This window comes from Molothrus ater, chromosome 21 (genome assembly GCF_012460135.2).
Source record: "Molothrus ater isolate BHLD 08-10-18 breed brown headed cowbird chromosome 21, BPBGC_Mater_1.1, whole genome shotgun sequence".
NCBI lineage: Eukaryota > Metazoa > Chordata > Aves > Passeriformes > Icteridae > Molothrus > Molothrus ater.
Genome location: NC_050498.2, coordinates 815,130 through 841,378, shown reverse-complemented (window position 1 = coordinate 841,378; position 26,249 = coordinate 815,130). Strand labels below are relative to the sequence as shown.

The window sequence follows — 26,249 nt, the reverse complement described above, 5'->3', positions numbered from 1 at the left end:
CCTTCTCCAGGGGGAGCAGGGAAGCATTTCCAGGCCCTCACCTTGGATCCTGTCACTTGAACTCTTTTGTTCAGGCAGAGTATCAATGTCCCCCTGTTTGGAAATAAATAGAACTACACCCAGATTTTTGTTTCAGCTGCTGGCTTAGGCTCAGGTATCCTGAACACTCACATGCATTTTTCAGGTACTGATAAAATTATTTTATTGTCATTTCATCCACAGACTCCCCCACAGAAATCCCTATTTTTGTAGCTAATGAATCTCAACATTCTCAACAGAAACACAGCACAGCTGGATGAAAAAAGCACTCCCGGGGGGGAGGAAATGATGGTGCAAGCTCTAAACAGAACCTGCCCTTTGTTTCACACAACTTCACAGCCCTTTCAGCACCGGATGAGGAGCAGGAGCCACTTCAAAGGCAGCTCCTTCCATCAGGATTTTCTTCCTCTCTTCAAGGGAAGGCTCCACTTGCAAAAGCTCCCTCATGACCCATTCTCCGAGCCTCTGAGCTGGCAGGAGCCGCTGCGGCCGTGGCAGGGGCGGTGGGTGCAGCCCAGCCCCCCCAAGCCCCGAGGGCTGAGCCCGTCCCTGCCCGGGTTATGCAACAGCTCCCGAGCACTGAATGCAGAATCAAAGCCATTTTCACACTTGGAAATTACTTGTCACAGGGATGTGGATCGGGAAAAAAAGCCCCTGCAGCCAAAATCTCTTTCCCACAGCCGATAAGGAACTGCTTTATGCAGAAACCTCAGCAGGGAGGAAAGATCCAAAACACAGCCCGAGGAAATCTCAGATCCCAACACCCCCAGATTCCACAGCTTTCCAAAGCCCTCCAGTTCACCCAGACAGAGCCCCTCTGAAAGGACTGGAGGTCACTCCTGCCTCTCCCAAACCCAGCTCTGCTGAGCTCCCAGGAGCTCTGCAGGTCACAGAATCCTGGAATGATTTGGGTTAAGGGGATGTTAAAGTGCATCTCATCCCACCCCTGCCATGGCAGGGACACCTCCCACTGTCCCAGGCTGCTCCCAGCCCTGTCCAGCCTGGCCTTGGGCACTGCCAGGGATCCAGGGGCAGCCCCAGCTGCTCTGGGCACCCTGTGCCAGGGCCTGCCCACCCTGCCAGGGAACAATTCCTCATTCCCAATAACCCATCCATCCCTGCCTTCTGGCAGTGGGAGCCATTCCCTGTGTCCTGTCCCTAGTCCCTCTCCAGCTCTCCTGGAGCCCCTTTAGGCTCTGGCAGGGGCTCTGAGCTCTCCCTGGAGCCTTCTCCTCTCCAGGTGAGCACCCCCAGCTCTCCAGCCTGGCTCCAGAGGTGTCCCAAACCTAGGAGCAGCTCCTGGGCCTCCTCTGGACTCTTTGTAGGAACCATCACACTCCAGAAGGGAGTATGAGGACACCACCAGGAAGGCTCAGTGTCCTTGGAAGGATAGAGGTGTATCCATTCCTCTGGAAACCAGGAGCCTCCCTCCATCCCCAGAGGTGCCACTCCCTGTGACAGTCACTGCAGGGCCAGGGAAGGCTCAGCTGAGCACACTGCAGAGCTCAGGAGGGATTTTTCCCCTCACAGCTGAACTCAGCACGGAGCACAGAAGTTTTCAGCTTCCTTTCTTAAGGCAGATGAGCATTAAAGCAAACCCTGAGCAGGCTCTGCTGCGTAGGAATCCACAAACCCACGGAGCATTGTTCCAGCAGCTGCCATCAATACCCAGGTGAGAGCAAGTGCAGCCTTTGTCTCCCATGCTAAGAAGGTGCTCATTAGCATGGGCTAATTAACACACTAACTCTGCTCTGAAAGCCAGCAAAGCTCAGAGCAGGGGGTTCAGTGCTGGAGAAGTCAGTGCTGAACCCAGGCTCCACCTGAGGCTCAGCTCCAGAGCCCTGGGCTTCACCCAGGACCTTCCCGTTGTCCCCACGTCACCCCCAGGATGGGGACAAAGCCACCCTCAGCCTCTTGCTGGACCCTGCACAACATTTCACTTCATACCAAGGACCTTCTTTGCCTCCTGTCTGGGTGTGGGAAAAAGCAAAACCAAATCAGTGATACTCAAGTGCTTGGGGATGTGAATTTTTGACAATTCTGGAGTTTCTGAAGGTTCAAAAGCTGGAGATGGATCACTGGGCCCTGTGTTCTCCTGCCTGCAGTGACCCAAAAGTTACTGTGAACTCTGAGCTTAACTGGAATTGAGACATTTCTGATTTTCAGAGTCAGCCTGGAGTTTTCAGTCACACTGCACTTCCAAAAGGGAGGTTTTCTTTGGATTTGGATAAACCAAGTTTATTCCTGTGTAAAACCAGCAGAAAGTAATTTGTTGTTACATGGGTATAACAAAAATGTCAAATAGGGGTATTTAAAGTAGGGCTCCAAAATGACCCAAGATTTGTGTTTCCTGGTATGTCTAAGGACAAAAACACCTCTTCAGGTGCTCAACTTTTCTCACCTGAGATTTAAAACCTTTCCTCAGAGCAGATGGAGTGTGTAGCACCTCTGCTGGGAGGTGGGAAGGGATGATCCTAAAGTCCTTCCAACCCAACCCATCCCATGATTCATCAGCTGAGTGCTAATGCCAAAGAATCTGGGATGTTCTACAAAATAACCCCAAACTTACAAAAAACAAACATCAACCCCAAACCAAAACACTAACCTGGCACTACTTTTCCATGCAAGAGCCATTCCTGCTCCTTGTGAGGGAATCAGGCAAAAAACTAATTAGGGAATCAGGAAAAGTATAATTACGAGGCAATGTCCACATGATGAGGACTGGTCCTGCATCTTGTCTTGAACCTGGAGCCTGAGGCAGTCCCTTTAAAGCAGTTTTTAATTCTTTCAGCTTTAATATAAATGTGTAAGAACCAAAAACTGTCTCTCTGAAGTATAATTATTGTGAGGAGCCAAGCCTGATCTCTATATGAAATTCCTTGTTCTTCCAAGGCCTTGAAGATAAGATGAAAACTGTCCTGAATAATAATTAGGAAAACAGCAAAGCTGAACTTTTGGTCTGCATCAGGTTTTTTTATCACCCAACACAACTGCCCTGGTGTTCCCCCCAGCTCTGAAATCCTGCCTGCAAAGAACAAGAAAGTCCTGCAGTGAGACGAACTCATCAGCATCAATTCCCAAGCTGGAATTTCACACCAGAACAGCCCCTCAGCCTCTGCACAGCCCTGCTGATGTGTGGAGCTCAGGAATGAGGGATCAGAACTGGAAACCAAAGAGAAAAGCCACCAAATTTCACTCCCTCCACACTCACGCTTCCTGTACTTGCTTGTAATCTACTTTATTGCTTCACACTTCAGCAGAAATTAATCAGATTATTGAAAAATCTCTAGAAATAAAACAAAGTACAGCAACAGCTTTGTTTTGAGAGCTGAAAACGTTGTTCTTAAGTAAATCCAAACCATGACTGTTCTTCATCCATTTTCCATGGACTTGGTTTTAACACACTTGCCCTTGGAAATCAGCACCACCAACATTCCAGTGATTATTTCTTTCTTTTCCATATTTCCAGTGCAGTTTCAAGGAATCATGCAAAATTTATACCCAGGGAAAAAGAAGCCCAATGCAAAGGGACTTAAAATAGAACAGCATGAAAACAGATCCTATCAAATCAGCAGCAAAACCCACTTCAAGCTTGCTGTTTAACGGGCTGAGCTGGTTCTTCTCCCAGGAAAGGGTGGATATTTAACTCCACAGAGGCAGGAAAAGCATCAGCAGGAGCCTGGGCTGCCACAGGGACAGCACTGCCAGGCTCCAGCCGGGGCAGGGAGTGGAACTAAAACCCCTTCCAGCAGCAGCAAAGCTCCTGCCCCAGTCCCTGTGACTTTCACAAGACCCCAAGCAGCAGCCTGGCAGGAATGCTGCTGTGAAAGCTCCCAGGACAGGCAGGATCAAGACCCTGTCCATCCCTGGGCTGCAGCAGCAGCTGCTACAGCAGCAGGGACCTGCCAGGCACATCCCAGGGGACAGGGCCCTATCCTGGCCCAGCTGCTGCTCTGCCCCATGGCAGGAGCTCAGCCAGGCCTGACCTTGGCTCCAGCCCATCCCTCCCTGTTGGGGAAGATGGAACAGGAAAGCCTTATAAATATGAGTGCCTGGCAAAAGATTTTGAGAATATAGAAAGTATAAGCAAGATTGAAATGAAGCAAGCTTTGAGATACCTCAGTTACTGAACAACTGGAAAACAATGGTCTTGTTGTCATCTTATTGCAAAGCTCCCACACCTTCCCAGTGATTTCTCATGGGCAACTCCTCACAGCACAACCAACAAACTCCATCCCTCTTCACAGCCAGCTAACCCCCTTTTTTTGTAGCACTCATCTTATTGGACACAGCTGTAGCCTATTAAGGGCAGGCCTGCTCCTAATCTTTGGTGATTGGTACAGCTGCAACTCCTCAGGTGTGAGATTACCTTCTGCACTATTTTCTTACATTCTATCCTTCCACATGGCATGGCCAGCTGAAGGTGATCCCCTTTTGATCAAACAACACCCTCTGCTTGTAGACAGGCCCAAGGGTCAGAGCAGACCCTACAGCTTGGCAGAAGGGGCCCAAAGAGGAGTTTTTAGGGTTTAAAATGTAACCCAGTGTGGTAATGTAATGATTCTTATAGGCTGTATGGAAATGCTATAGGATTTGTATCTTAGATTGGTTAGTGAGAATGAGAATATTCAACCCAGAAGACGATTTATTGTATTGTAATGGGAACCTTGCTCTCCCACCCTCTTTACCACGCTCTTGCCTTCTCTCTCTTTACCTGTCTCTCCCTCTCTGGGGCCTGCTCTGAGCTGTGGCTGGCAGCTCCCAGCAGGGCCCTGCCCCCAGGCCCTTTGCAATAAACCCCAAGTTCCTGACCTGGCTGCAGAGATCTCTGCTCTCCATCCATCCCCACTGTCCTGCCCCCCATGCTCCTACAGCTCCCTTCCCCCAGAGCTGCTGGCTCTGGAGAACCTCCAGCTCCTTCCTTCTGACCACAGGGAAGGCTCCTCCTCTACTGCCCAGGACAGGCCCTGCTGCAAGGGTACAGGATGGGGGGCACAGAATGGGGTCAGGGGGAAAATCCCTCCAAAGTTGAGTTCAGCCCTACCCCAGCACTGCCAAGGCCAGCACTGCCCGTGTCCCCAAGTGCCACATCCTCAGGGCTGCTCAACACGTGCTCATGTCTGGTCATGTGTGGGAAAGAAGAGGCTTCACAGGGGGAAGAGCTGAAGGCAAAATCTGGGACTTGGCCCAGCCTCCTCTCCTCCCATTCCCCAAATGCCCCAGACACAGCTCCACAGGCACAATCTGATGCTCTATGATGTGTCTCAGGCTTGGCTCCTTGGCCAGGATGAGGGAAGCTTGGAGAGGCACCATGGCAAAGCTGTCACCTCAGGGCAAAGTCAGACCCCAGCAGTGCAGGGAAGGCAGGAGAAAGACAATATTAAAGAATAAACTACAGGGGAGTTCCAAAGAAGGGGCTGGAGCGTGTCCAGGGAAGGGAACAGAGCTGGGAAGGGGCTGGAGCCCCAGGAGCAGCTGAGGGAGCTGGGCAGGGGCTCAGCCTGGAGCAAAGGAGGCTCAGGGGGCCCTTGTGGCTCTGCACAGCTCCTGCCAGGAGGGGACAGCCGGGGGGGTCGGGCTGTGCTCCAGGGAACAGGGACAGGAGCAGAGGGAACGGCCTCAGGCTGGGCCAGGGGAGGAGGAGGGTGGATTTTGGGGAAATTCCTTCACTGAATGGGAGGCCGGGCCCTAGCACAGCTGCCCAGGGCAGTGGTGGAGTGCCCATCCCTGGAGGGATTCAAACCATGAGTGGATGTGGCACAGGGTCAGTGGTGGCCTGGGCAGTGCTGGAGGATTGGCTGCACTCAGCGCCCTGGGGCTCTCCAGCCTCACTGATTGTGGGGCAGGAGGAAGGTGGCCTCTAACAGCAACACATCAGTGCCTTAACATAGACTGGGCAACGTGGAGACAGAGCCTGAGAGTGGCATTTGTATGGGCAAAAAGGAGATGGGGCAGAAGAGCAGCTCAGAAAGAGCAGCTCAGCCCCAGCCCCACTCAGACCAAGGCTGGGGCTGGGGCAGGAACTGAACATTCCCAGAGCCCAGGGGCCCAGGGCTGGAGCCCAGGCTGCCCCAGGGCACTGCCAGCTGCTCAGGAGCTTCCAGCCAGCCCAGTTATTAATACACCCAGCCAAAGACTTGGATGCTTCCTCACAGATCTCTGTAGTTGGAATTCTCAGCCAGGAAAACAACTTCCCACTGAGATTTCCCTGGGGCCTGAAGGAATATTCTTCAAAATTGCTGTGTTTTGCTCAGCAATAGGGCATACAGGAAAGGAGAATAAACTGTATTTTAAATAACCCTGTAATACTGAAGGGTTGAGGGAGTAACTGCAGGATCAGCCTGGAGGAGGGAAAGTTTTGGGGTGATCCATTTGTGGCCTCCCATCACCTGAAGGATTCCACAGGAAGGATGATGAGGGACTTGGACAAGGGCCTGGAGTGCCAGGACAGGAGGAATGAATGGCTTCCCACTGCCAGAGGGCAGGGTGAGATGGGATATTGGGAAGGGATTGTTCCTGTGAGGGTGGCACACACAGGAGCTCAGCCACAGCCTGGGAAGGGGTGACTGTATGGGAATAGTGACACTCCTTATCCTGGGAAATAACAAACCAGCAATGCAACTTCCAGTGATGAAAGCAGAGATTAAGCTGCCATAAAAACATAATTACCTCGTTAAAAAACACTCTTGCAGGCTGCAAAGCAAATTACTTATATTTTTCTTCTGGGTTTTGTCCAAATCATCTATAAATAGATCTGAAAGCCCCACCAGGATTGCTGAAAATCCTGCCCAGTTCACTTCACGAAGAGCAGTGTAAACAAGGAGTCTGACATAAATTTCTCTTATTGATTAAGCAATCCTTGCAAACCCAGTGCTCTTGAAAAGCCTTAATTCAAGAGCTGGGCTCTAAAAGAACAACAATTATGGGCTTTAAACATTTTAAGTGCCCATTCTGGTAAATAGGTGAGCTTGAGCTGGGGCTGAGGGAACTCCTGCAGGTGCCGGAGCAGAGCAGGGAAATGATAAAAATCCCAGCTAAGGATTGACTCAAGTCCTGGTGTCTGGGGATCCACAGTGCAAGGTGTGCTCCACCTGAGGAGCCTGCCCAGGGGATTCCTGAGATTCCAACCCCTCACATTACAGCACTCCTTTAGAGACCCAGTGTCCATGAAATGCCTTCAGATCCTGCTGCTTCCACAGCAAGCTGGACTCAGAGAGCCCAGAGGGAGATCAGAGTCCCCAGGATTGTTAAGCAAATTCCAACCCTGAGCTAGAAGGACATAAAAGCAATGATGCAAACACACTCACACTTGTACAGCTCTGTAAACAGTTGTTTCCTATTACATGTATTTATTACGGATCATCAACTCTCCAGTTCCAGGGCTCATCACCCCCAAACACTCCAGACCTGCTGGGTTTAGCACTAAGCTGGGTTTAGCACTAAGCACTTACAGATCGTTTGCACTGCATCTCATTTGGTTCTTGCACCAAACAGATTTTGTCCCCCTTGTCCTGCCACTCTCTGCCTGTGTAAAAGTCCCTCTCCCTCCCTTTAAAAGCCCTCTTTAGGCTCTGAAGGGGCTCTAAAGTCTCCCTGGAGCCTTACCTTACCTTCTCCAGGTGAACATCCCCAGGGCCACCCAAAGGACACATGGCACTGAACAGCCCTGGGCACCCTGTCTATGTGTCCATGTCTCTGTGAATCCACGTGTCCGTGTGTCCACGTCTCCAAGTGTCCATGTGTTGGTATGTCCGTGTGTCCCTGTGTCTGTGTGTCCCTGTGTGTCCACATGTCCCTGTGTCCATGTCTCCCTGTGTCTGTGTGTCTGTGTGTCCATATCCATATCTCTGTGTGTCCCTGTGTCTGTGTGTCCCTGTGTCTGTGTGTCCCTGTGTGTCCATGTCTCTGTGTGTCCACATGTCCCTGTGTCCACGTCTCCCTGTGTCGGTGTGTCTGTGTGTCCATGTGTCCAAGTGTCTGTGCGTCCGTATCTCTGTGTGTCCCTGTGTCTGTGTGTCCCTGTGTCTGTGTGTCCCTGTGTCCACGTCTCCCTGTGTCGGTGTGTCTGTGTGTCCATGTGTCCAAGTGTCTGTGTGTCCGTATCTCTGTGTGTCCCTGTGTCCGCGTGGCCATGTGTTGGTGTGTCCCCATGTCCCTGTGTCTGTGTGTCCGTGTGTCTGTGTCCCCGTGTGTCCATATGCCTCTGTGTCTGTGCCCCTATGTGTCCATCTGTCCCTGTCCCTGTGTCCCTGTGTGTCCATGTGTCAGTGCAAGCCTGGCTCCAGCCCTGTCCCCCGAGCAGCCCTGCCCACAGCCCCCCCACACCCTTCAGGGATGGATTTCTCCCCTCCAAAGCAACGTCCTCCTGATTCTGCCCTTCCCAAACCCAGGAGGGTGTTCCCACCACCACCACATTCCCAGAAAATCCCTTTCCTTGCTTGCAGTGCTTCTGTCTCAGCTATGCACTCCCTGTTCCACATGAGCAAACACATCACTCCTGCAGATGTTTTGTCAACTTGTCTTTCCTGAAATGCCAAATGCAAGGATACAAAGGAATGGATTCAATGAACCCAATAACTGCCTCTCACCTGTGAGAGCTGCTGGGGATCGCTCAGTGAGGAGAGAAATCCAGAGTTAATGCATTTAGCAACTGGAGCATGGTGCACTGCCCTGCCCAGGCCCAACCTGAGCCATTCAGCCCTGTCAGCTCAGCTTCATGGGCTCAGATAAAACCTTGGCTGGAAGCAAAGTGCAGCCCCAAGTTTCCCTTGCTGCCACAAGCAGAATTTTAGGTTTGTTCTTTCCTTCTGGAGAGTTCCTACAAAAGCACACGCAGGCTCAGCCTCCTCAGGGGGCCTGTCCATGAAAACTGCTCTAGTTCACAACCAGAGAACAAAAATGTGACCAAACAACCCCAAGGCCACAGAGGCTGCTGGGAGCTCCCAGAGCCAAGTCCAGAGCAGGGAACAGCCCTGGGCTGGTGGTTGGGTAATAAATAACCTGGAAGGGGAACAGAGACTGGTTTGAACCAAGCTCCCTAAAAGCCAAGGCTGGCATCTCTCAGGCAGCTTCTAGAAGAGCTTCAGGCAAAGGAGAGATGTTCTTTAACAGAGGGTAAGAACTGCAAATGCTCCTGACATTTCTGCAGCAGAAAAGCTGGGCAAGCTGGAGAATGTCTGCTGCCTGAGGAGGGAAGGGATGAGTGCAGCTGGAAGGGGAGGAGGAGGAGGGCCCTGCTACTGCCACTTCCCAAGGCCACGGGAAGGGGCAGGGGTGCCCTGTCCCCACCCCGAGGTGGCACTGGGCACCCTCTGCCAGGCAGGAATGAGAGGAGGGGCTTCACCTGGGATGATGGATGGGGAGAACTTGGATTCCACCCCAGTCTGTGCCTCTCTGGGTGGCCACAGAACCCTCCCTTCCCCAGCCTCACTCTCTGCCTCCCCAGCAGGCACAGGACAGCAGCTGCTGGAATAACACATCCCTTTGCCTGGAGCTGTGGTATCAACATTTCCCCCCTTCCTTGCCTTCAAGCAAACCAGGAGGGACTGGCACAGCCAGAGCAATGAGATTTCACTCCCTCAGCAGCCAAGCATGTTGCTGAAGCCTGGTTTGGATTGCTGTGAGGACACTGAAAGGACAGGATGGATTTCAGAGGCAATAATATTAATATCATACCTGTGTCACACTCCTCAGGCTGCATTGCCCAAGGCTTTCACCACAAGTCTCATTAGCAATCCCATTAAAACAAGAACACAGCTGGTGGGAGCATTTACTGTGCAGAAGAGTCAAATTCTTCTAAATTTATAGTGGCAAAATTGATTACTGATTCTAACATCTGTTGCAGATTTTACATTTAAATTCTCCTTAAAAAGTCCCCTGCTCAGAAACATCAGACATGGCTCCCCTCCCCCAGAAGCCACATAAATTATCTCCCTGCAAATCAAATCTGTCTTTTCATAAAAACAATTGTCCCTATCATTTATTACATAATAATCAGCACCAAAAGCTGCTGAGGATATAACTCGATGTATTTATGCTGTTTGTAATCACACAAAGACAAGGGTAACTTGGAAGACAGGATAATGTTGGGAAAACCAAAAAGAGTCAAGTAAATAGCAGCAGATGCAAGGCTGGGAATGTTTAAATATCAAACTGGTCTCTTCTTCACCCAGGAATGGAACAAGAGCTACCTGTGAACAGTGTGAAAATGCAGACCTGGAGACAGCAATGGGAGCTGGTTTTGTATCTCCTGCCTTTCCCTGGATAAACCTTTCCTAGCTACCTGCCAGCAAGGAACATCCAGCACCAAACCCAGGCACTGGCAGTGTGTGATACCCTAGCACAGGCAGAGGGAAGCATTTCCCTTCTTGATCTTTTTTAATAAAGGAAAAAACCCAGGGGTCTGCTCCACCTCTCCCAGCGAGCCCTGACCCTGGTTCTCCAGGAAATCCTGAGCCCCTTGAAGCAGAAAGAGAGTGAGGGCAAGGTGAGATCCAGATCTGCAGCAGTGCTGTGTGTGATGTCCAAAGGCACAGCCTGAGCTCCTGGCAGTGCCAATCAGCTGCCTCCTCTGCTTTGTGACCCTCCTAGAAGGACAGGAGGACAAGGTTCTGATCCATCATCAGTTCCTGCAGTGCCACACCATCCCATTAACCTGCAGGGCTCATTCCTGCTCTGTGCATGGCTCCAGGCTGCTTGAGAGGACATTGGCACCTGGCCCCTGCAGGTCCCTGCAGCTCAGCCCTGCCTGGCTCTGGCAGCACAGCAAGTCCTGCCAGGCCAGCCCCTGCACGGGCCAAGAGGAGCTCAAGGGGTACAGACAGAGGAGGTGACACCACACCAGGGCTGGAAGACGTTCCTCAGAGCACAAGTGACAGCAGGACCTTCAGCCAGAGCTCAGCAAGCCCATGGACATCCATGGACCAGCAGCCACTTACTCAAGAGCTGTTTTGCTCACCCAGGTCAGGAGGAGGATTCCCAGCAGGTCAGAGAGTGATCCTGACCCCCTGCCCAGCCCTGGGGGCACCTCTGGAGTGATCCTGATTCCCTGCCCAGCCCTGGGGGCAGCTCTGGGTGCTGTGTCCAGCTCTGGATCCTCAGCACAGCAGGGACAGGAGCTCCTGGAGCGGGGCCAGCTCAGGCTGTGAGGATGAGGAGGGCCTGGAGCATCTCTGTGTCCAGGAAAGGCTGAGGGAGCTGGGGCTGCTCAGCCTGGAGAGGAGCCCCAGCTGAGAGGGGCCCTCAGCCCTGGGTGTCCCTGTGTGCAGGGAGGGGCAGAGCAGGGCCCGGGCTCGGCTCCAGGCCCAGCAGTGGCACCAGAGCCACGGGCAGGGCCTGAGCCCAGAGCTGCCCCTGCCCAGGAGGCACAACTTCTGCCCTGGGCAGTGCCCAGCCCTGAGCAGGCTGCCCAGGGAGGGGCTGGAGTCTCCCTCAGCGGGGATCCTGCAGAGCCCTGTGCACACAATGCTGTGCCCTGTGCTCTGGGATGGCCCTGCCTGAGCAGGGAGGTGCCACCAGGGACCCTCTGGGCCCCCTCCCAGCCTGGCCCAGCCTGGGGTTCTGTGAAGGCAAAAAGCCCCTCAGAGCTGCTGCCAAGGGATGTGAACCATGAACAGGACATGTGCTGCTCTGTCCATCACCATCTTCTACCCAGCTGTTTTCCCAGTGTTTGGGCAGAAACCCATAAGAACTTCCTCATTCCAGTTCTCAGCAGGAGATTTCCATTTGTCCCAGCCAATGCCCCTATTGCTTGGGAAAACACTTGGTGATTTATGGCCAACAACCAGGACAAAGTCCCAAAGTTCCTCAGCCTGCAGAACTTGGTCCAGTCACCCTGAGGGAAACAGAGCCCAAATCAAACACCAGAGGATCCCAAATCTGACTGGGGGGGGTGATGAGAGCTCACAAACCATGGGTTGTTTTCTTGCTCAGCACATCTGGTTAAAGGTATTTGTGGAAAAAAGCTTCAACTTGATACTAAAACCTCTAGGGGTGGACAATCTCCCCCTTCCCTCCTGAGCTGGACCCTCATCATTGGTTTGCAACCCATTCCTCACTGGATATGGATCAGGAAGCAGCAATGGCTGGAAGAAACATCTTTCAGCAGAGATTTCTCATCCTGATGATGAGACAAGGACTCACATCCTCAGTGCCTGCTCCAAGCACTTGTCTATCAAGCCAAGTCAGCTCTCAATCACTCTCACAAACTCAAGGCTGTCAGAGGGCAAGGCTCCAAAACTCAAATGTGGTGTTTGGAAGGGTACAGCCTAAATTGCACATGCTCTTGTCTTTCCTTTCCCTGTCCATTTAATTTCAGGGGTAGAGGAATCAGGACAAGAAACAAAGGAGCCTTTGGGAGTCCACCTGCTGTTTAACATAAACTCCTCTCTCAAAAAGTGCTTCTCAGCACAGAAAATGTAACATGAAGATCATTTCAATGAGAGCAGCTCTAGAAAGGATCAAACTTGCTCCAAGTAGCACTGGACAAAGGGGGGGGTTCATGTTGTTTGCTGCAGAGAGAAATAGCACAAAAGCTTTTTATCTTTTCTTCCTGGGCTTCCTTTGAAAATGGATGTAGCAACTAATCCCCAACATGTTGGATGAGGCTTGTCAGATCATCCTGGGAACAATTTGTTATTAAATTCACCCTTTTACTGAGGCTCAAGAACTTTGTGCAGGAGTTCAGTTAAAAGCATGAAATCCATTATCAGCATAACTGGGCCAAGGCCAGGCTGGATGGGGCCTGGAGCAGCATGGGCTGCTGGAAGGGGTTAAAATGAGGTGAGTTTAAGGTCCCTTCCAACCCAAACCACTCCAGGATTCTGAGTTCTATAACACCTCACTGGGGCCCATCTTTGCCTAGGCCCTCCCATATTAACAAGACCTGGGCTTTGGCTGGAGGAAAGAGAACAGCCAAGACAAACATCCTCTCTCCTTTCTCACTTAAAACTATGTCCTTCCCTCTTCCTTTCCCTCCCATTTCTCAGTCTGGATTACCAAAGCAGAGGATTATTTTGCCACCACCCACCCCTACAGCCCCAGGCAGGGAGCAGGACCAGCACCTCCCAAACCCCACAAGGGTGATCACAGCAGGTACAACTCATGTTCCTATAAACTCCCTTGCCCACTTTTATTTTTCAGTGTGCCCATGACTGCTCAGCAGTGACTCAGATGAGCTGCAGTGCCAGCTCCTCTCCACCTGGGAAGGAAGGGTTGAATCAGCCTGGAAGGGTTGTCAGGCACTGGGAAAAACAGATTTGTATTTGTTTCCAGATAAATTAACATCACCTCCCCAGCACAGTGCAGCAGCATTCCACACCCAGCCTGGAGAAGGGCCTGTATGTCCCAGGAATTCACAGGTGCTTTGGCTGCCACCACCTCCCATAGTCACAGTCCCACAGAACAGCTCCTGCAGGGCAGCTGGGAGGGGAACAGAGAGCTGCTGCTGCCCAGGAGCACCTGGAGGTTTAGGGTACCAGAATCCTGAGTTTGACCAGTGCAGGGCTTGTCCCCTGTGCTGCCACTGCTGGGGCACCTCCAACCCAGAGCCAGCCCTGGGCTCCTCAGGACAGTGCAGACCCTGAGGGGCTGGAGCTTGTCCAGGGAAGGGAATGGAGCCCCAGGAGCAGCTGAGGGAGCTGGGCAGGGGCTCAGCCTGGAGCAAAGGAGGCTCAGGGGGCCCTTGTGGCTCTGCTCCCAGGGAACAGGGGACAAAGAGAAATGGCCTCAAATGTACCAGGCGAGATTTAGGCTGGATATTAGGGAAAATTTCCCCATGGAAAGGGTGCTCAGGCACTGGAAGGGGCTGCCCAGGGAGGGTTGGAGTGCCCACCCCTGGAGGTGTCCAAGGAAGGGCTGAGCATGGCACTCAGTGCTCCAGCTTGGACTGGATGGGCTGGGAGGGCTTTTCCAACCTCACTGATTCTGGGATTAAGTGAAAACCAACAAACAGCAGCTTCCTCAAGAGTTCCTGCTGTCCCCACATGTGATGCTGCCTCGTGCAGCTAAGCAGGGCTGGCAGAGCAGGGTTTCAACTGGAACAACCATTAATTGGCTCTTGTGTTATCAGTGTTTCAAGGACCCTTCAAAGTGCAGTTGCTTGGAGGAGAAAATGCACCTGCTAGTGGAGCTGCTTTCTCCTCTCCTCTTCACCTTGACCAGGGTATTTTTAGCTGTATGGACAGACTTGCCAATACTTTCACCTTCAATTGTTTGCAAGGAAACTTCTCCCAGTAATGAACACTCAGGGTCAAGAGAGGCAGCAGGAAAGAAATGATGAGCAAAAGCAACTTCCCAAAAGGCTTTTTCAGTATTTTAGCTTCACTTTTTCCCACAGATTTCTCTGCTCACAGAGAATTTGTTTGCACTTGACTTCAATGCCCTCAGTGTTTGGCCTGAGGTTTTGCACAGGAGAGCTGCACCTCCACACACAAAGCACCTGACCATGCTGCCCATGTGCCTTTGCAGCAGAAAGTGCCACTCAATTCCTCTGAGTCTCACACATCCACTAATCTAAGTTCCTTTGGCAGAGAACGCTCCAACACCACCATCTGAGAAGGCTGGAAAGCTCATTATTCCTACAAAACCTCATTATTCCAAAGCAGCAGTCTCTCCTGGCTGTTCATCCCAGCAGGTAACGTGTCAATGGCTGCCAGATCAGTAAACACAGCCCTGGCTCCCACCAGAGCCCAGGAGCAGGAACAAGAGAGGCAGACATGGCACTGTTCTTATCCCCTCATGTGCTGCTGGGCCCAGGAGTGCTTCACTAATGACTCCAGAGCTCCCCTGTCACACAGAGCCTGAGCTGACACCACCCCAGGGCCCAGGCACTGTGAGTCCAACACACACAGGGCAGAGCCCCCCCTGCTGCTGTGCTCAGATCCCCTGGGCTGGGTCAACCTTCCAGAAAAAAGAGATTTCTGTGGGACAGCAGGGTGACAGAGCTACCAAACTCCAGCACACACATTTTAATGTCCCTCATGTGCTGCCATTTCAAGGGAGCCTCTGAGAACCAGAGCAAAGGAACACAGGGGATTTACAACTCTCCTGCTTTTAGTGTAAGCCCTTTGTTAGGAAATCTATTATTTGATAATCTCTTCATCCCTCACAGCACCTTTTAGTCACAGCATTTACTGCCCCATTTGACACACACATTCTGCTCTGGAAAACCACTCAAATCTGCTGCACTTCACACACCTGAACACCCCAACCATGGAAATATACTCTCAACACACCCAGAACCCACTCCATGGTCCATCTTAGAGCCTCTCAAGTCTTCTACTTCTGCAGAAAGTAGAAGCAGGTAAGGTGAGAAGGAAGAAAAAGAGGTGGTGAGTCAGCAGAGTATAGAAGGAAGGAAAAAGACATTTAAAAATCCATTCTTAAGTGGGTACCTTTTCAGCTAAGGCCTTTAGGCTGTCTAGAAACCTCTGCCAGAAGTCCTTGAAGAGGGGTCTGTCAATCCTCTTCAGGCTCTCCTTGGTGCTGGCATCCACACTGACATAGAGCTGGGTCACAGGGCTCCAGCCTCCTGCAAAGGGAAAAGGGAATTGCTGCTTTCCAAACCTGCAGCTTCAGTTTGTGCTCTCCTACAAAAACAGGAACTGGGCAGTGTTTCCAGGGAAGGTTCATCTCTGCCAAGTGACCACCATCAGCAGCAAGGTGTTATAACCACAGCAAACAGCCCCAAGGCTGAGAACTCTCACACAGCCCTTGGCTGACAATGTCTTTGTCATTTCCTCCCTGCACCAGGACAGATTTCACTCCAGTGGGGCTGAAACACATTGGGAAAGGCTTCCCAAAGGAAGGGGTTCAGGTGAGGCACAGAGAGGTTCTGCAACCCACAAAGCTGTGCCCTTTCTGCACAATCTATTTGGCCCATGGGAAAACAATCCATTCACCAGAAATGGACATCAGCAGGAATTTCCCCATGGAAAGGGGGCTCAGGCACTGCCAGGGGCTGCCCAGGGAGGTTTGGAGTCTCCATCCCTGGAGGTGCCCAAGGAAGGCCTGGACATGGCACTCAGTGCTCTGGGCAGGGATTGGGTACAGCTGGAACTCAATGATCCTGGAAGGATTTTCCAACCTCAGGGATCTGTGACTCTAAATTCAGCCCTAATTCAGCCAGTTCCTACTGCTGGACGTGCTGAACTGCCCTGACCTGCAGCAGGATCATCAGTGACATTTTTGAAGGGATAGCAAAGCTGTTTAGAAAATAAAACCACACACAAACCACAGCCATGTTCTCCTTCCACAGAAATCCTGGAGCAGAGCCTTTCTGGCCACAAGTGCTGGGATCCCAGCACTGGGAACTCATGCAGGGACTAAACCTCCTTTGCTGTGGGAAGAGCCTGGGTGGAGGCTGATCTCCTCCATAAATGCCAAGGAATAAGGGAGGAGCAGCAACACCACAGCCCCTCAGCAAAAGGATCAAAGGGATTAAGAAGAGCCTAGAAAGGAGCTCCCTCAGAATCCCAGGATCACTGAGGTTGGAAAAGCCCTTCAATGTCACCAAGCCCAGCCTGTGCCTAATGCCCACCTTGTCACCAGCCCAAGGCACTGAGTGCCACCTCCAGGGGTGGGGACACACCTCAGGATGGGGACAGAGCCTTTCCCCCAGCAGAAGTGACAAAGGCAGTGAGTGTAACACACCCACCCCTCGTGGCTGCAGCATCAACAACCTCGTCCCAGTGTACACAGAGCTCCCAGCACCTGGGGGCAGCATTTTGGGAGTGCTTTGTGTGAAGTCTGCAATGAGCAGGCACCAGTCCCACCTTCATTTGGTTCTCTAGAGAAGATGAGGAGAAATCAGAAGCCATTGTTCAGGTGCCAAACAGTGCCACCTAAAAATACACTGTCACCCAAAGGTGACAGGGACAAGAACTGGCCAGAATGAGACTGACCAGAGCTCTTTGTGTCCAGAAAAATCCACTCAAGCAGCCATTGGAACACATTCTCTGTGTGTGTATTTGGACAGCAAAACAAAATAATCCAGAACAAACTGAACGTTTCGGGTTAAAATCTCAGTTTTTGTAAACAAGTTTATCTGGACTGGCAATCCAAAGCCACAGAGTCCAAAATGACCAAATGTTCTGGGCCTAAGTGAAGTGCTCAGTTTCCAGGAATACTGAGCCAAACTCTTTCTTTACTCAGTGCTGTCTTTGCTGAATTAAAAGGGACCCTAGTGAAGATGGAGCAGGTGCTTTATAAAAGAGGGGCTGAGAAAAATCATCTCTTCTCAAACCTAGGGACAGGCAGGAGCCAGACTCACAGTCAGCATGGGGGAAATGAAGGAATTAGAAGTGATCCAAGGAAGGGATTTCAGCCCCATCAGGAATGGCCCACAGGGCTCTGCATGGCTGGGATCCAAGCCCAGGTGAGCTGGGCACATTCTGCCAAGGGGGAACAAGGAGAGAGGGCAGCCACAGGTGCAGTGAGAACCAGGACACAGACTGGTGTTCCTGGGACAGCTCCAGTGCAGAACAACAGCAAATCCAGCTGTGTGGCACCAGGATGGATTTGCTAGCTCAGACACCTGAGGTGAAATCCAGGAGACCAAATCCATGGCATTTACACAGGGATGTGGGCAGGAATCCTGAGCTGAAATCTTCAGCTGAGCTGTGTCATCAAATAAATCCACTTCAGGCCTCCAGCCCTGAGGTGGCTTCAACAGGCAGGCAGGACAGAGCCCACAAGGACCAAGAACAGCAACATCAAAAATGAGCATTTGCTGGTGAGCATTAATAACCATCTGCTCATTATTGGCATTATTATTGATCATAAAGGCAAACACACACGAGGGGTATTCACAGCCATGGGTCAGAGACAGCAGCCAAATACAGGAGCTCACCTGGTGTAAAACCTCCCTCAGTTTATTGTGAGCCTGTGGCAGGTGGAGCTGCAGCCCAAGGAGAGGAGGAGGAGGAGGAGAGGAAGGCACAGGGGGCACCCACTGGAGCCCCTGTCCTGAATCCAGCAATGCCCCAGGCCACACTGCCCTCTTCCAGAAGGGGTTGGGAGGGACCTTAAAACTCATCCTGCCATGGCAGGGACACCTCCCACTGTCCCAGGCTGCTCCCAATGTCCAGCCTGGCCTTGGGCACTGCCAGGGATCCAGGGGCAGCCCCAGCTGCTCTGGGCACCCTGTGCCAGGGCCTGCCCACCCTCACAGGGAACAGTTCCTAATTCCCAGTATCCCATCCAGCCCTGCCCTCTGGCACTGGGAGCCATTCCCTGGGTCCTGTCCCTCCATCCCTTGTCCCCAGTCCCTCTCCAGCTCTCCTGGAGTCCCTTCAGGCCCTGCAAGGTCACAATTCAGTCACTCCAAAGCTTCTCCAGTCCAGGTGAGCATTCCCAGCTGTGCCAGCCTTTCCTCCCAGCAGAGCTGCTCCATCCCTCTGCTCATCCTGGAGCCTCCTCTGGGCTCCTCCAGCAGCTCCAGCTCCTGCCTGTGCTGGGCCCAGGGCTGGTTTTCAGCTGCAATGGAGTTGAGTGAGCACAAGTGGATTGCCCAGAGCCTGTGCCAGGGTGGCTGCTGGAGCTGTGGGAAGCAAGGGAAGCACATTCCTGTGTCCTGTCCCTCCATCCCTTGTCCCCAGTCCCTCTCAGCTCTCTTGCACCAGAGGTCACCCTGCCTATTGCAGGATGAACTTTTCGACTACAGCTCCTCTGCTGACAGCACAGAAGTGAGCTGGGTGCCAACTTCAGTTCCCATATTAAGCAAATCATCTGCTTTGATGAGCCAAAGATCAGTTGCAATTTTTAAGACAGCAAGACTAGCATTTTATCCCCTTCTTTTTTGTTTCTTTTTAAAAAGATTCAGCAGATCCGAAAAGTGCAGCTTCAAAATAGAGTGTGTGCTCTCTTTTTAAACTGCTATATTTAGGAAAGAGCAATTTCTATCTACCAGGCACATAATACATGACTTAAAGTAACTTGATTACACAATTATTCAATCATTTGGAATGCCTTTGTAGTGTATAATTACTCACTCCCAAACTGCCTGCACTCCCCCCTCAGTGCCAGAGTCAGACCACGAGGAGTGCAAGGGAAGCTGTCCCAGGAGCACAGAGGAGGAGCTGGCATGAGCTGGGTGACACACCAAGGCCACCCTGCCCACAGCTCCAGGGCTGGATTTGCTGCTGTTCTCAGCTGCTGGGGTTCTGAGCAGCCCCAGCCTCCGTGGAGCTGCATTTCCCCACGTGCTGCACTTTCTACGCTTTGGTAACAACAGCCTGGATGCTCCAAAGCATCAGAAAAAGGGATTCTTTTCCTTTGGAAAGACTCTGAAAGAGTTCATTGAAGTGTTTGGAAGATTTCATTCAAGTCCCCCTGAGGGAGGTAAAGCAGATCCCACTTTGCTGATGGGCATGTGCTTGTCACCCCTCCTGATCCTGCTGGGGATGCTGGGCTGGGCAGAGCTGTGGGTTGAGCCTTTACAGCTGCTGCTCTGGGGTCAGAACAAAGATCAGCCCCAAAAGGCAATCTCTGACCTCAGTGCCCTGCTCTGGCTGGCAGAAGGACAGAAATTATTCCTGCCCCAGGCACAAACCACAGCTCACTCACTGCTCCCCTCCTGCCACACCTTCACAGGTGTCACACTCCAGCCTCTCCACTTCCAGCAGCAATCACAGTTGTTTAGGAGGTACAGAAAAAATCAAACTGAGAGGGAGGAAGGGCTGAGAAGGAGCATGGAGAGACTGAGGTTAAAATCAGATGCTGAGGGGGATTTTCATTGCCAGTGCTTGTGCAGAGCTGACTCTGAGGGGCACAGAATGGGATGAGGACACAGGTCAGCACTCCAGTGTTTGAGGAGGAAGCTCAGGAGGAATTTCCTGCAGCTCTTACCTGATCTCCTCGGGGAACTGGGCGTTGGTGACCAGGAAGGTGGAGATGCCCTGCTGGTGCAGGAGCCTCACCAGGTGGTTGATGTGGGGGTACATGATGGGCTCCCCCACCAGGGACAGGGCACAGTGCTTCACTGCCAGAGCTTCCTCCAGCCGAGCTGCCTTCACTCCTGACACACCTGCAGAGGGGACAACACTGAAATGAACAGTGCATGGGGCCCTGAGCAACCTGCTCTGGGGGAACCATGGAAACCCATGGCAGGGGCTGGAACAAGATGATTTTTAAGGTCCCTTCCAGCCCAAACCCTTCTGTGGTTCTGTAACAAATCCCCCTCCCAAACATCTGTATCCAAAACACACCCTGGCACAGGAGGGCTGAGAAGAGCAGCTGGAGCCCTCCCAAAGCACAGGGGACACCAGGCCAGAGCCAGGGAGCAGCTCTGCAGCAGCCAGAGAGCAGCAGCACCCAGAGCCTGGGCTGGGAGTGCCCTGGGCACTGCTGAGAGCAATGTGCTGGTAACACCTGAGCCAAGATTAAACACTTGAGCCAAGCTCTCCACTGCTGAGGCCTCGGGATGCTGCTGAGAGCTGAGACACAAACACACAGGGCAGCTCAATGCCACTGCAAGCAGGTGTGTTAAGAAAGCAGCCCAGGCCATGGCTGTGCTGCTGCTGGTCCCTGTGGGCCTCCAGGAAGGGCAGCTGAGCACAGCTCCCCAAACACAGCAAGGGACTGAACCCTGACTGCAAACACAGAACGTGCAGCTCCACAGAGGATGTGATCAAAAGAAAACCCAGCACATGGCACGGTCCTGAACAGCCAGAGACCTTTCAGAAGGAAAACAAACACAAGGAGCTCAAATGTAGCATCCATGTGAAAACACCACCTGAGTCCCACTCCTGATGCCCACGGGAGGCAGGGGGAGCTGGATGCTCCTCCAGCCCACCCACACCTGACCAGGTGCTCAGGACCCTGGATGAAATCAGCTGCCTCCAAACAAGCTTTTGTTCCCAATCTGTCACTTCACATTTCCCTGGCGTGCCTTGATGTACTCAAATCCTATCTGAGGCTTTAGATTGGGGGCTGGTCTGTTTTAAAGATAAAAAACAAAGCCTGGAGTGTGAATCCAGGTCCTCAGCTCCCTTCTCGTTGCCTTGACGCTGCAGAACAGAAAATTACAGCTCTGCTGCAAAGCCCAGATAAAAGAGGTGTTTGTGGATATTGCTCCAGCCTCACGTAGCAAAGCTGGTTTGGAATCAGAGCAGGGCTCAGTGCATTTTCAGGCAGCCAGGCTCAGTCCTGAGGAAGTGACAGGACTAATGGTTATTCCATAGAAACCTGACAGCACTAAATGAGAGCTTTATTGGAGAAGAAAGCAGCGTCTCCAGCACATGCTGAGATTAAAGGACTAAGTTTCATATTCCTAAAACTACTGTAAGTCAGTTTTGGAATTAATTAATTTCTCTCTCTCAGCATTTTTCATCTGGACTCTCATAATTAGCCTGCCAGCTTTATAAGCAGAAGAACAAAATCCCAACATCCCCTAAAGTTTGAGCGGAACTTTCCCAAAACAGTTTACACCAAACCTGGTACATCACCCAGAGCAGGGAGTGGCTTTGTACACAACCATTTGAGCACACAAATCACCAGCCAGGCAGGGATAAACTGCCAGGATTGGTGGATTCCAGGAGGGCAGGGACTCTCCTGAATCCCTATGGCTCTGCTCCTGCCATCAGCCCCCAGCAGAGCACATCTCTCTGGAAAAGCTGATTCCAGCTGCTCCACTAACTTGGGAAAAGACAGCACCCCCTGGCACAGCACCCTGGGGAGGCTGGGGGCTGACTCTGGTACCCCTGAAAGGACCTGAGCAGCACCACAAGAGCCTGGGGGCCAGGGGGATGAGAGACCTGCTCTATCCATGCTGATCCATGGGTACTCTGAGGATTTCCTGGGACAGGTCATGCATTTCTCTCTGGCTTTTCCCTTTATTATCAGACTCCCACTCTCCCATTCCTGAGTTATGTTCCCATCCTGTGTGTGCCCTTTGCAAGGGCACAGAGATGTACAAGTCACTCCCCAGAAAAATGTATCCATCAAATAAACTTTGCAGCCTCACTCCATATCAGTGAGGTGTCTCTCCATCATTTAATCCAAGAGAGAATTATGGGACTTTAATGGCTGTGCTCTCCAAACCCAGCACAAACTGTGGCAACACTAAAGCAGAAGTGATTTATCATCAGCCACAGGCACCCAGAGTATGAGGGCTGTCCTGTAGGGTATCCTAAAGGATAAAAGGACACAAGAATTCTGGTCCTTCAAAGGAAATCCCATTTTTACTGCAATGACTTATATGAATAAACACCAGATGAGCACACCAGTTTCTCTGGCCCATGGAATGGGGGTGTGGATGGATCTGCCTGTAAAGCCTCCAAAACTGGAAAGAGCAGCCCCAATTAATTCAAAAGGCTCAGGGAGATACCGGAGCCACACCCCCAGACACTCCAGCCCTGAGGACTCCCTGGCTAAGAGCTCTGATTCCCCAGAAGCCCAAACAGCCCAAAGTCTATGCCAGGGGCCAGGGTCCAACACCTCAGCCCTGCTGGGACACCTCTGGAGTCCCTGTGGGTGCCCAGCTGCAGGATCAGATACATTAATGCTGGGAAATGGAGATGGAATCCAACCATTCCCCCAGCACTGCAAGGTCACCATTAACCCCTATCCCCAAATGCCACATTTCACACAGTTTATAAACCCCTCCAGGGATGGGGACTCCACCTCCCTGGCAGCTGTGTCAGGGCTGGACAACCCTTCCAGGAAGGAATTTCCCCAGTATTTTCCCTGCCCTCCCCTGGCCCAGCCTGAGGCCGTTCCCTCTGCTCCTGTCCCTGTTCCCTGGAGCACAGCCCGACCCCCCCGGCTGTCCCCTCCTGGCAGGAGCTGTGCAGAGCCACAAGGGCCCCCCTGAGCCTCCTTTGCTCCAGGCTGAGCCCCTGCCCAGCTCCCTCAGCTGCTCCTGGGGCTCCAGGCCCTTCCCTGGACAGGCTTCACCCCTTGCTGTCTGTCTTGGAGGTGCCCAGCAGTGCCAGCACAGGGGACAGAGCCCAGCCCCCCCTCCTCCCCTCCCCACAGCAGCCTGAGCCACCTCACTGCTCCAGCAGGTGCTTCCTGTGCTTTTGCTGGGGTTTTTCTCAAACACCACTCCCAATAAAGGGCCCTGGTGTCTGTGCAGAGCTGCTGGGCTGGCTGGAGGAGCCAGGCCCGTTCCTCCAGCCCGGCACTGCACACAGGGATTCTGATCCTGCCAGAGCTGAACCTTTGCCTGTCCCCAGCTCAGTTCACTCACTCTGCTCCTCCTCAATTTGGCTCTTGCTGCTTCCACCCTAATAACACTTCTTCACACACCTGAGGGAAGAATGATGTAAAATTCACTACATGGAACAGGAGCTCCTGGGCTTCTCTTTCTGATTTTTCTTCTCCTTAATAAACCTTTGACTCACAGCAGCTAGGACAGGAATGTTGCCATCTAGCACTAGAAAAATAAACCAGCTTTTCTTTTCCCACTTAACAGCACAGTTCTAGTCCAGAGCTTTTCTGTTTTCTCCTTTCACAGTTCCAGGTCAAGGGTAACTGTGCTCTGATGCACAGGCACATTTTGAATAATATTTATGAATTTGTTTAACAGAAAATAGGCTCCAAAAAGAGAGAACTAGGATGTCCTGACAGGCCCCCTGACACTTCAGCAGTATTTCAGATGCTGAAAAGTCTATCCATAATCATCCCCTCTCCTCAACCCCTTTTGGGAAGACAGCAGGGTCAGGGAATGAGAAGGTTATTCCTCAGTGCAGGGTGATAATGGCTCTTCTCCAGAGGCCTGAAAGCCTCCAGGGCTGGAGGGCCCCCACCTCTCCAGACCCCACCCTGGCTGAACAAGCTCATTTTGATGTGTAACTTCACCCTCCCAAACAGAAACCAAGTCTGCTGTCCCTTGTTCTGGGGACAGGGACAACAGACAGGTGGGACTCCAGCATGGACAGATCTGATCTCCTTCAGAACCTCCCAGTGCTCAGAGGCACAGAATAACTGAGGCTGGGAACACCTCCAGCATCAGAGTCCAAGCATTCCCCAGCTTGGACCCAAGGCCACCACTAAACCGTGTCCCCAGGTGCCACATCCACATGAATTTTGAACATTTCCAGTGATGGGGACTCCACCCCTGCCCTGCCCAGCCTGTGACAGGGCCTGGCCTCCCATTCAGTGAAGGAATTTCTCCAGAATCTCCCCTGAGGCTCCCCTGGCCCAGCCTGAGGCCGTTCCCTCTGCTCCTGTCCCTGTTCCCTGGAGCACAGCCCGACCCCCCCGGCTGTCCCCTCCTGGCAGGAGCTGTGCAGAGCCACAAGGGCCCCCTGAGCCTCCTTTGCTCCAGGCTGAGCCCCTTCCCAGCTCCCTCAGCTGCTCCTGGGGCTCCAGACCCTTCCCTGCACCCACTGGCTCAACCCTGGTGTTTCTCCAGGTGTCCCCTGGGGTAAAGCCCTGCCCTGAGTGTGCCTCTCACCCCCCCAGATTTCCCTGCAGAGCTGCTGAGGGTGTTTCAGCACCACCATCCCTTGCCCCAGGGGATGTTTGACACAGTGCCAAAGAAAGCCCAGGCTCAGGAGTGAGGCTTCATTGAGCTGCTGCTCCAAAGCAGCCACGTGAGGAGAATGAAGCCCATGGGGCCCTAACCTGAGCTATTTTTCCACCCATTATCCAACTGCAGAGATGGAGGCAGAGCAGCTCTGCTCTGCTGACAGAAGGGCTTTGTGCCTGTCACATCCTGGATCCATTGGAATCTCTTTGAGCACAGCCAACCTAAACAATCAAGTTCCCAAAATGACAGCCAAGGCCAGGGCCCATCCTGCAGGTTTTATGGCTGTTCCACTCCATTTGTGCAGCTCAAGGCAGCTGGGGAGAGCAGACCCTGGAGCTGTCCTGCCAAGCTGGCCAGCCCTGCCAGCACACACAGCTGACCTTGGCACAGATCATCACATTTGGGAAACAAAACCCCCAGCCCTCTCTACAGTTACAGACACAGAATATCAAACTTCCAGGGAATTTCTGTGGGAAGCAAGCTGCAGTGCTTCCCAGAGGTGCTGTGGAACTGCAGCTTCAGTCTCAACCACAGGTACTGAATCATTCCTGAAAATCAAAATCCCCTGCTTGCTGCTGTTTCATTATTCATGAGACAAACACAACCCAGGAGTTGCAGGTAACACAGAGCTGGGTGTCAGGGCTGGCAGTGTATTTCCTGTCAGGTAAGAGGCTGATTGCTTTTGCTTCCTCCTCCAGAGGAGCCAGGATCCCCCATCATCCAGGCTGGCTTTAAGCACTGTGGAAGGCTCTGTGCACACCAAGGGAAAGGATTTGACAACTACCAGGATGCAGCAGAGGCAACTCCACTCTGCTCCCTCCAGGCAGCAGCACATATCCAGTGGCTGAGCCTCACTTCAGAAGACATTCAATGAGCCACAGCAGCTTCTTCTCCCCATCCTCCTGACACCCTGAAGTTCAGGCCTCCTTCCCAGAGGAGCAGAACGTTCTCCTGTGAATGGTGTTCACAGGGGTCTGAGGGTGAGGGAAGAGATGAGGATCTGACTCCATGTTTCACAAGGCTGATTTATTATTTTATGATATATATTACATTAAAACTATACTAAAAGAATAGAAGAAAGGATTTCATCAGAAGGCTGGCTAAGAATAGAAAAGGAGTGGAATGATAACAAAGGTTTGTGACTCAGACAGAGTCCAATCCAGCTGACTGTGATTGGCCATTAATTAGAAACAACCACATGAGACCAATCCCAGATGCACCTGTTGCATTCCACAGCAGCAGATAACCATTGGTTACATTTTGTTCCTGAGGCTTCTCAGCTTCTCAGGAGAAAAAATCCAAAAGAAAGGATTTTTCATAGAATGTGTCTGTGACACTCACCTGTGTGAAGATGTCACTGCTGGTTATCCCCTAAGAGCCCAGGGGTGGGACAGAGGAGGAGTTACCTTTGAACTGCCTGATCATGTTCTGGTGCTTCTCGAGGGCCTCCTGCAGGATCTGCTCGGGCTGGTCCATCCTCCAGCGCCACTCGGTGCCCACGGGGTTCGTGTGGTGTCTGAGGGAAGAGGGGACAGTCACCCACTGCCACCTGCAACCCACCTGGAGAACTCACCTGCCACCTGGGGACTTTGGCATCAACATTCAAAGCAGCAAAAGATGCTCAGCAACTCCTGCTGCTGCCCCAACCTCTGGATGTCACTTCTGAACACCTCTCTTACACCCCTCTCCTTCCAGGCTCTGGTCTTCCAGAGGGGGGAATGGGCCTTGTGGATAATAT

General features: G+C 52.2%; 1 protein-coding gene across 1 annotated transcript in view; it reads right to left on the bottom strand.

Annotated features, from left to right (window-relative positions):
• LOC118694280 (S-adenosyl-L-methionine-dependent tRNA 4-demethylwyosine synthase TYW1-like) overlaps window positions 1–26,249 on the bottom strand; it is a 98,397-nt gene that overhangs the window by 29,259 nt on the left and 42,889 nt on the right. Inside the window, 4 exon segments of the mRNA XM_054517037.1 lie at window positions 15,432–15,558; window positions 16,124–16,132; window positions 19,885–20,062; window positions 25,918–26,027. Coding sequence (XP_054373012.1) covers window positions 15,432–15,558; window positions 16,124–16,132; window positions 19,885–20,062; window positions 25,918–26,027 — 424 coding nt within the window.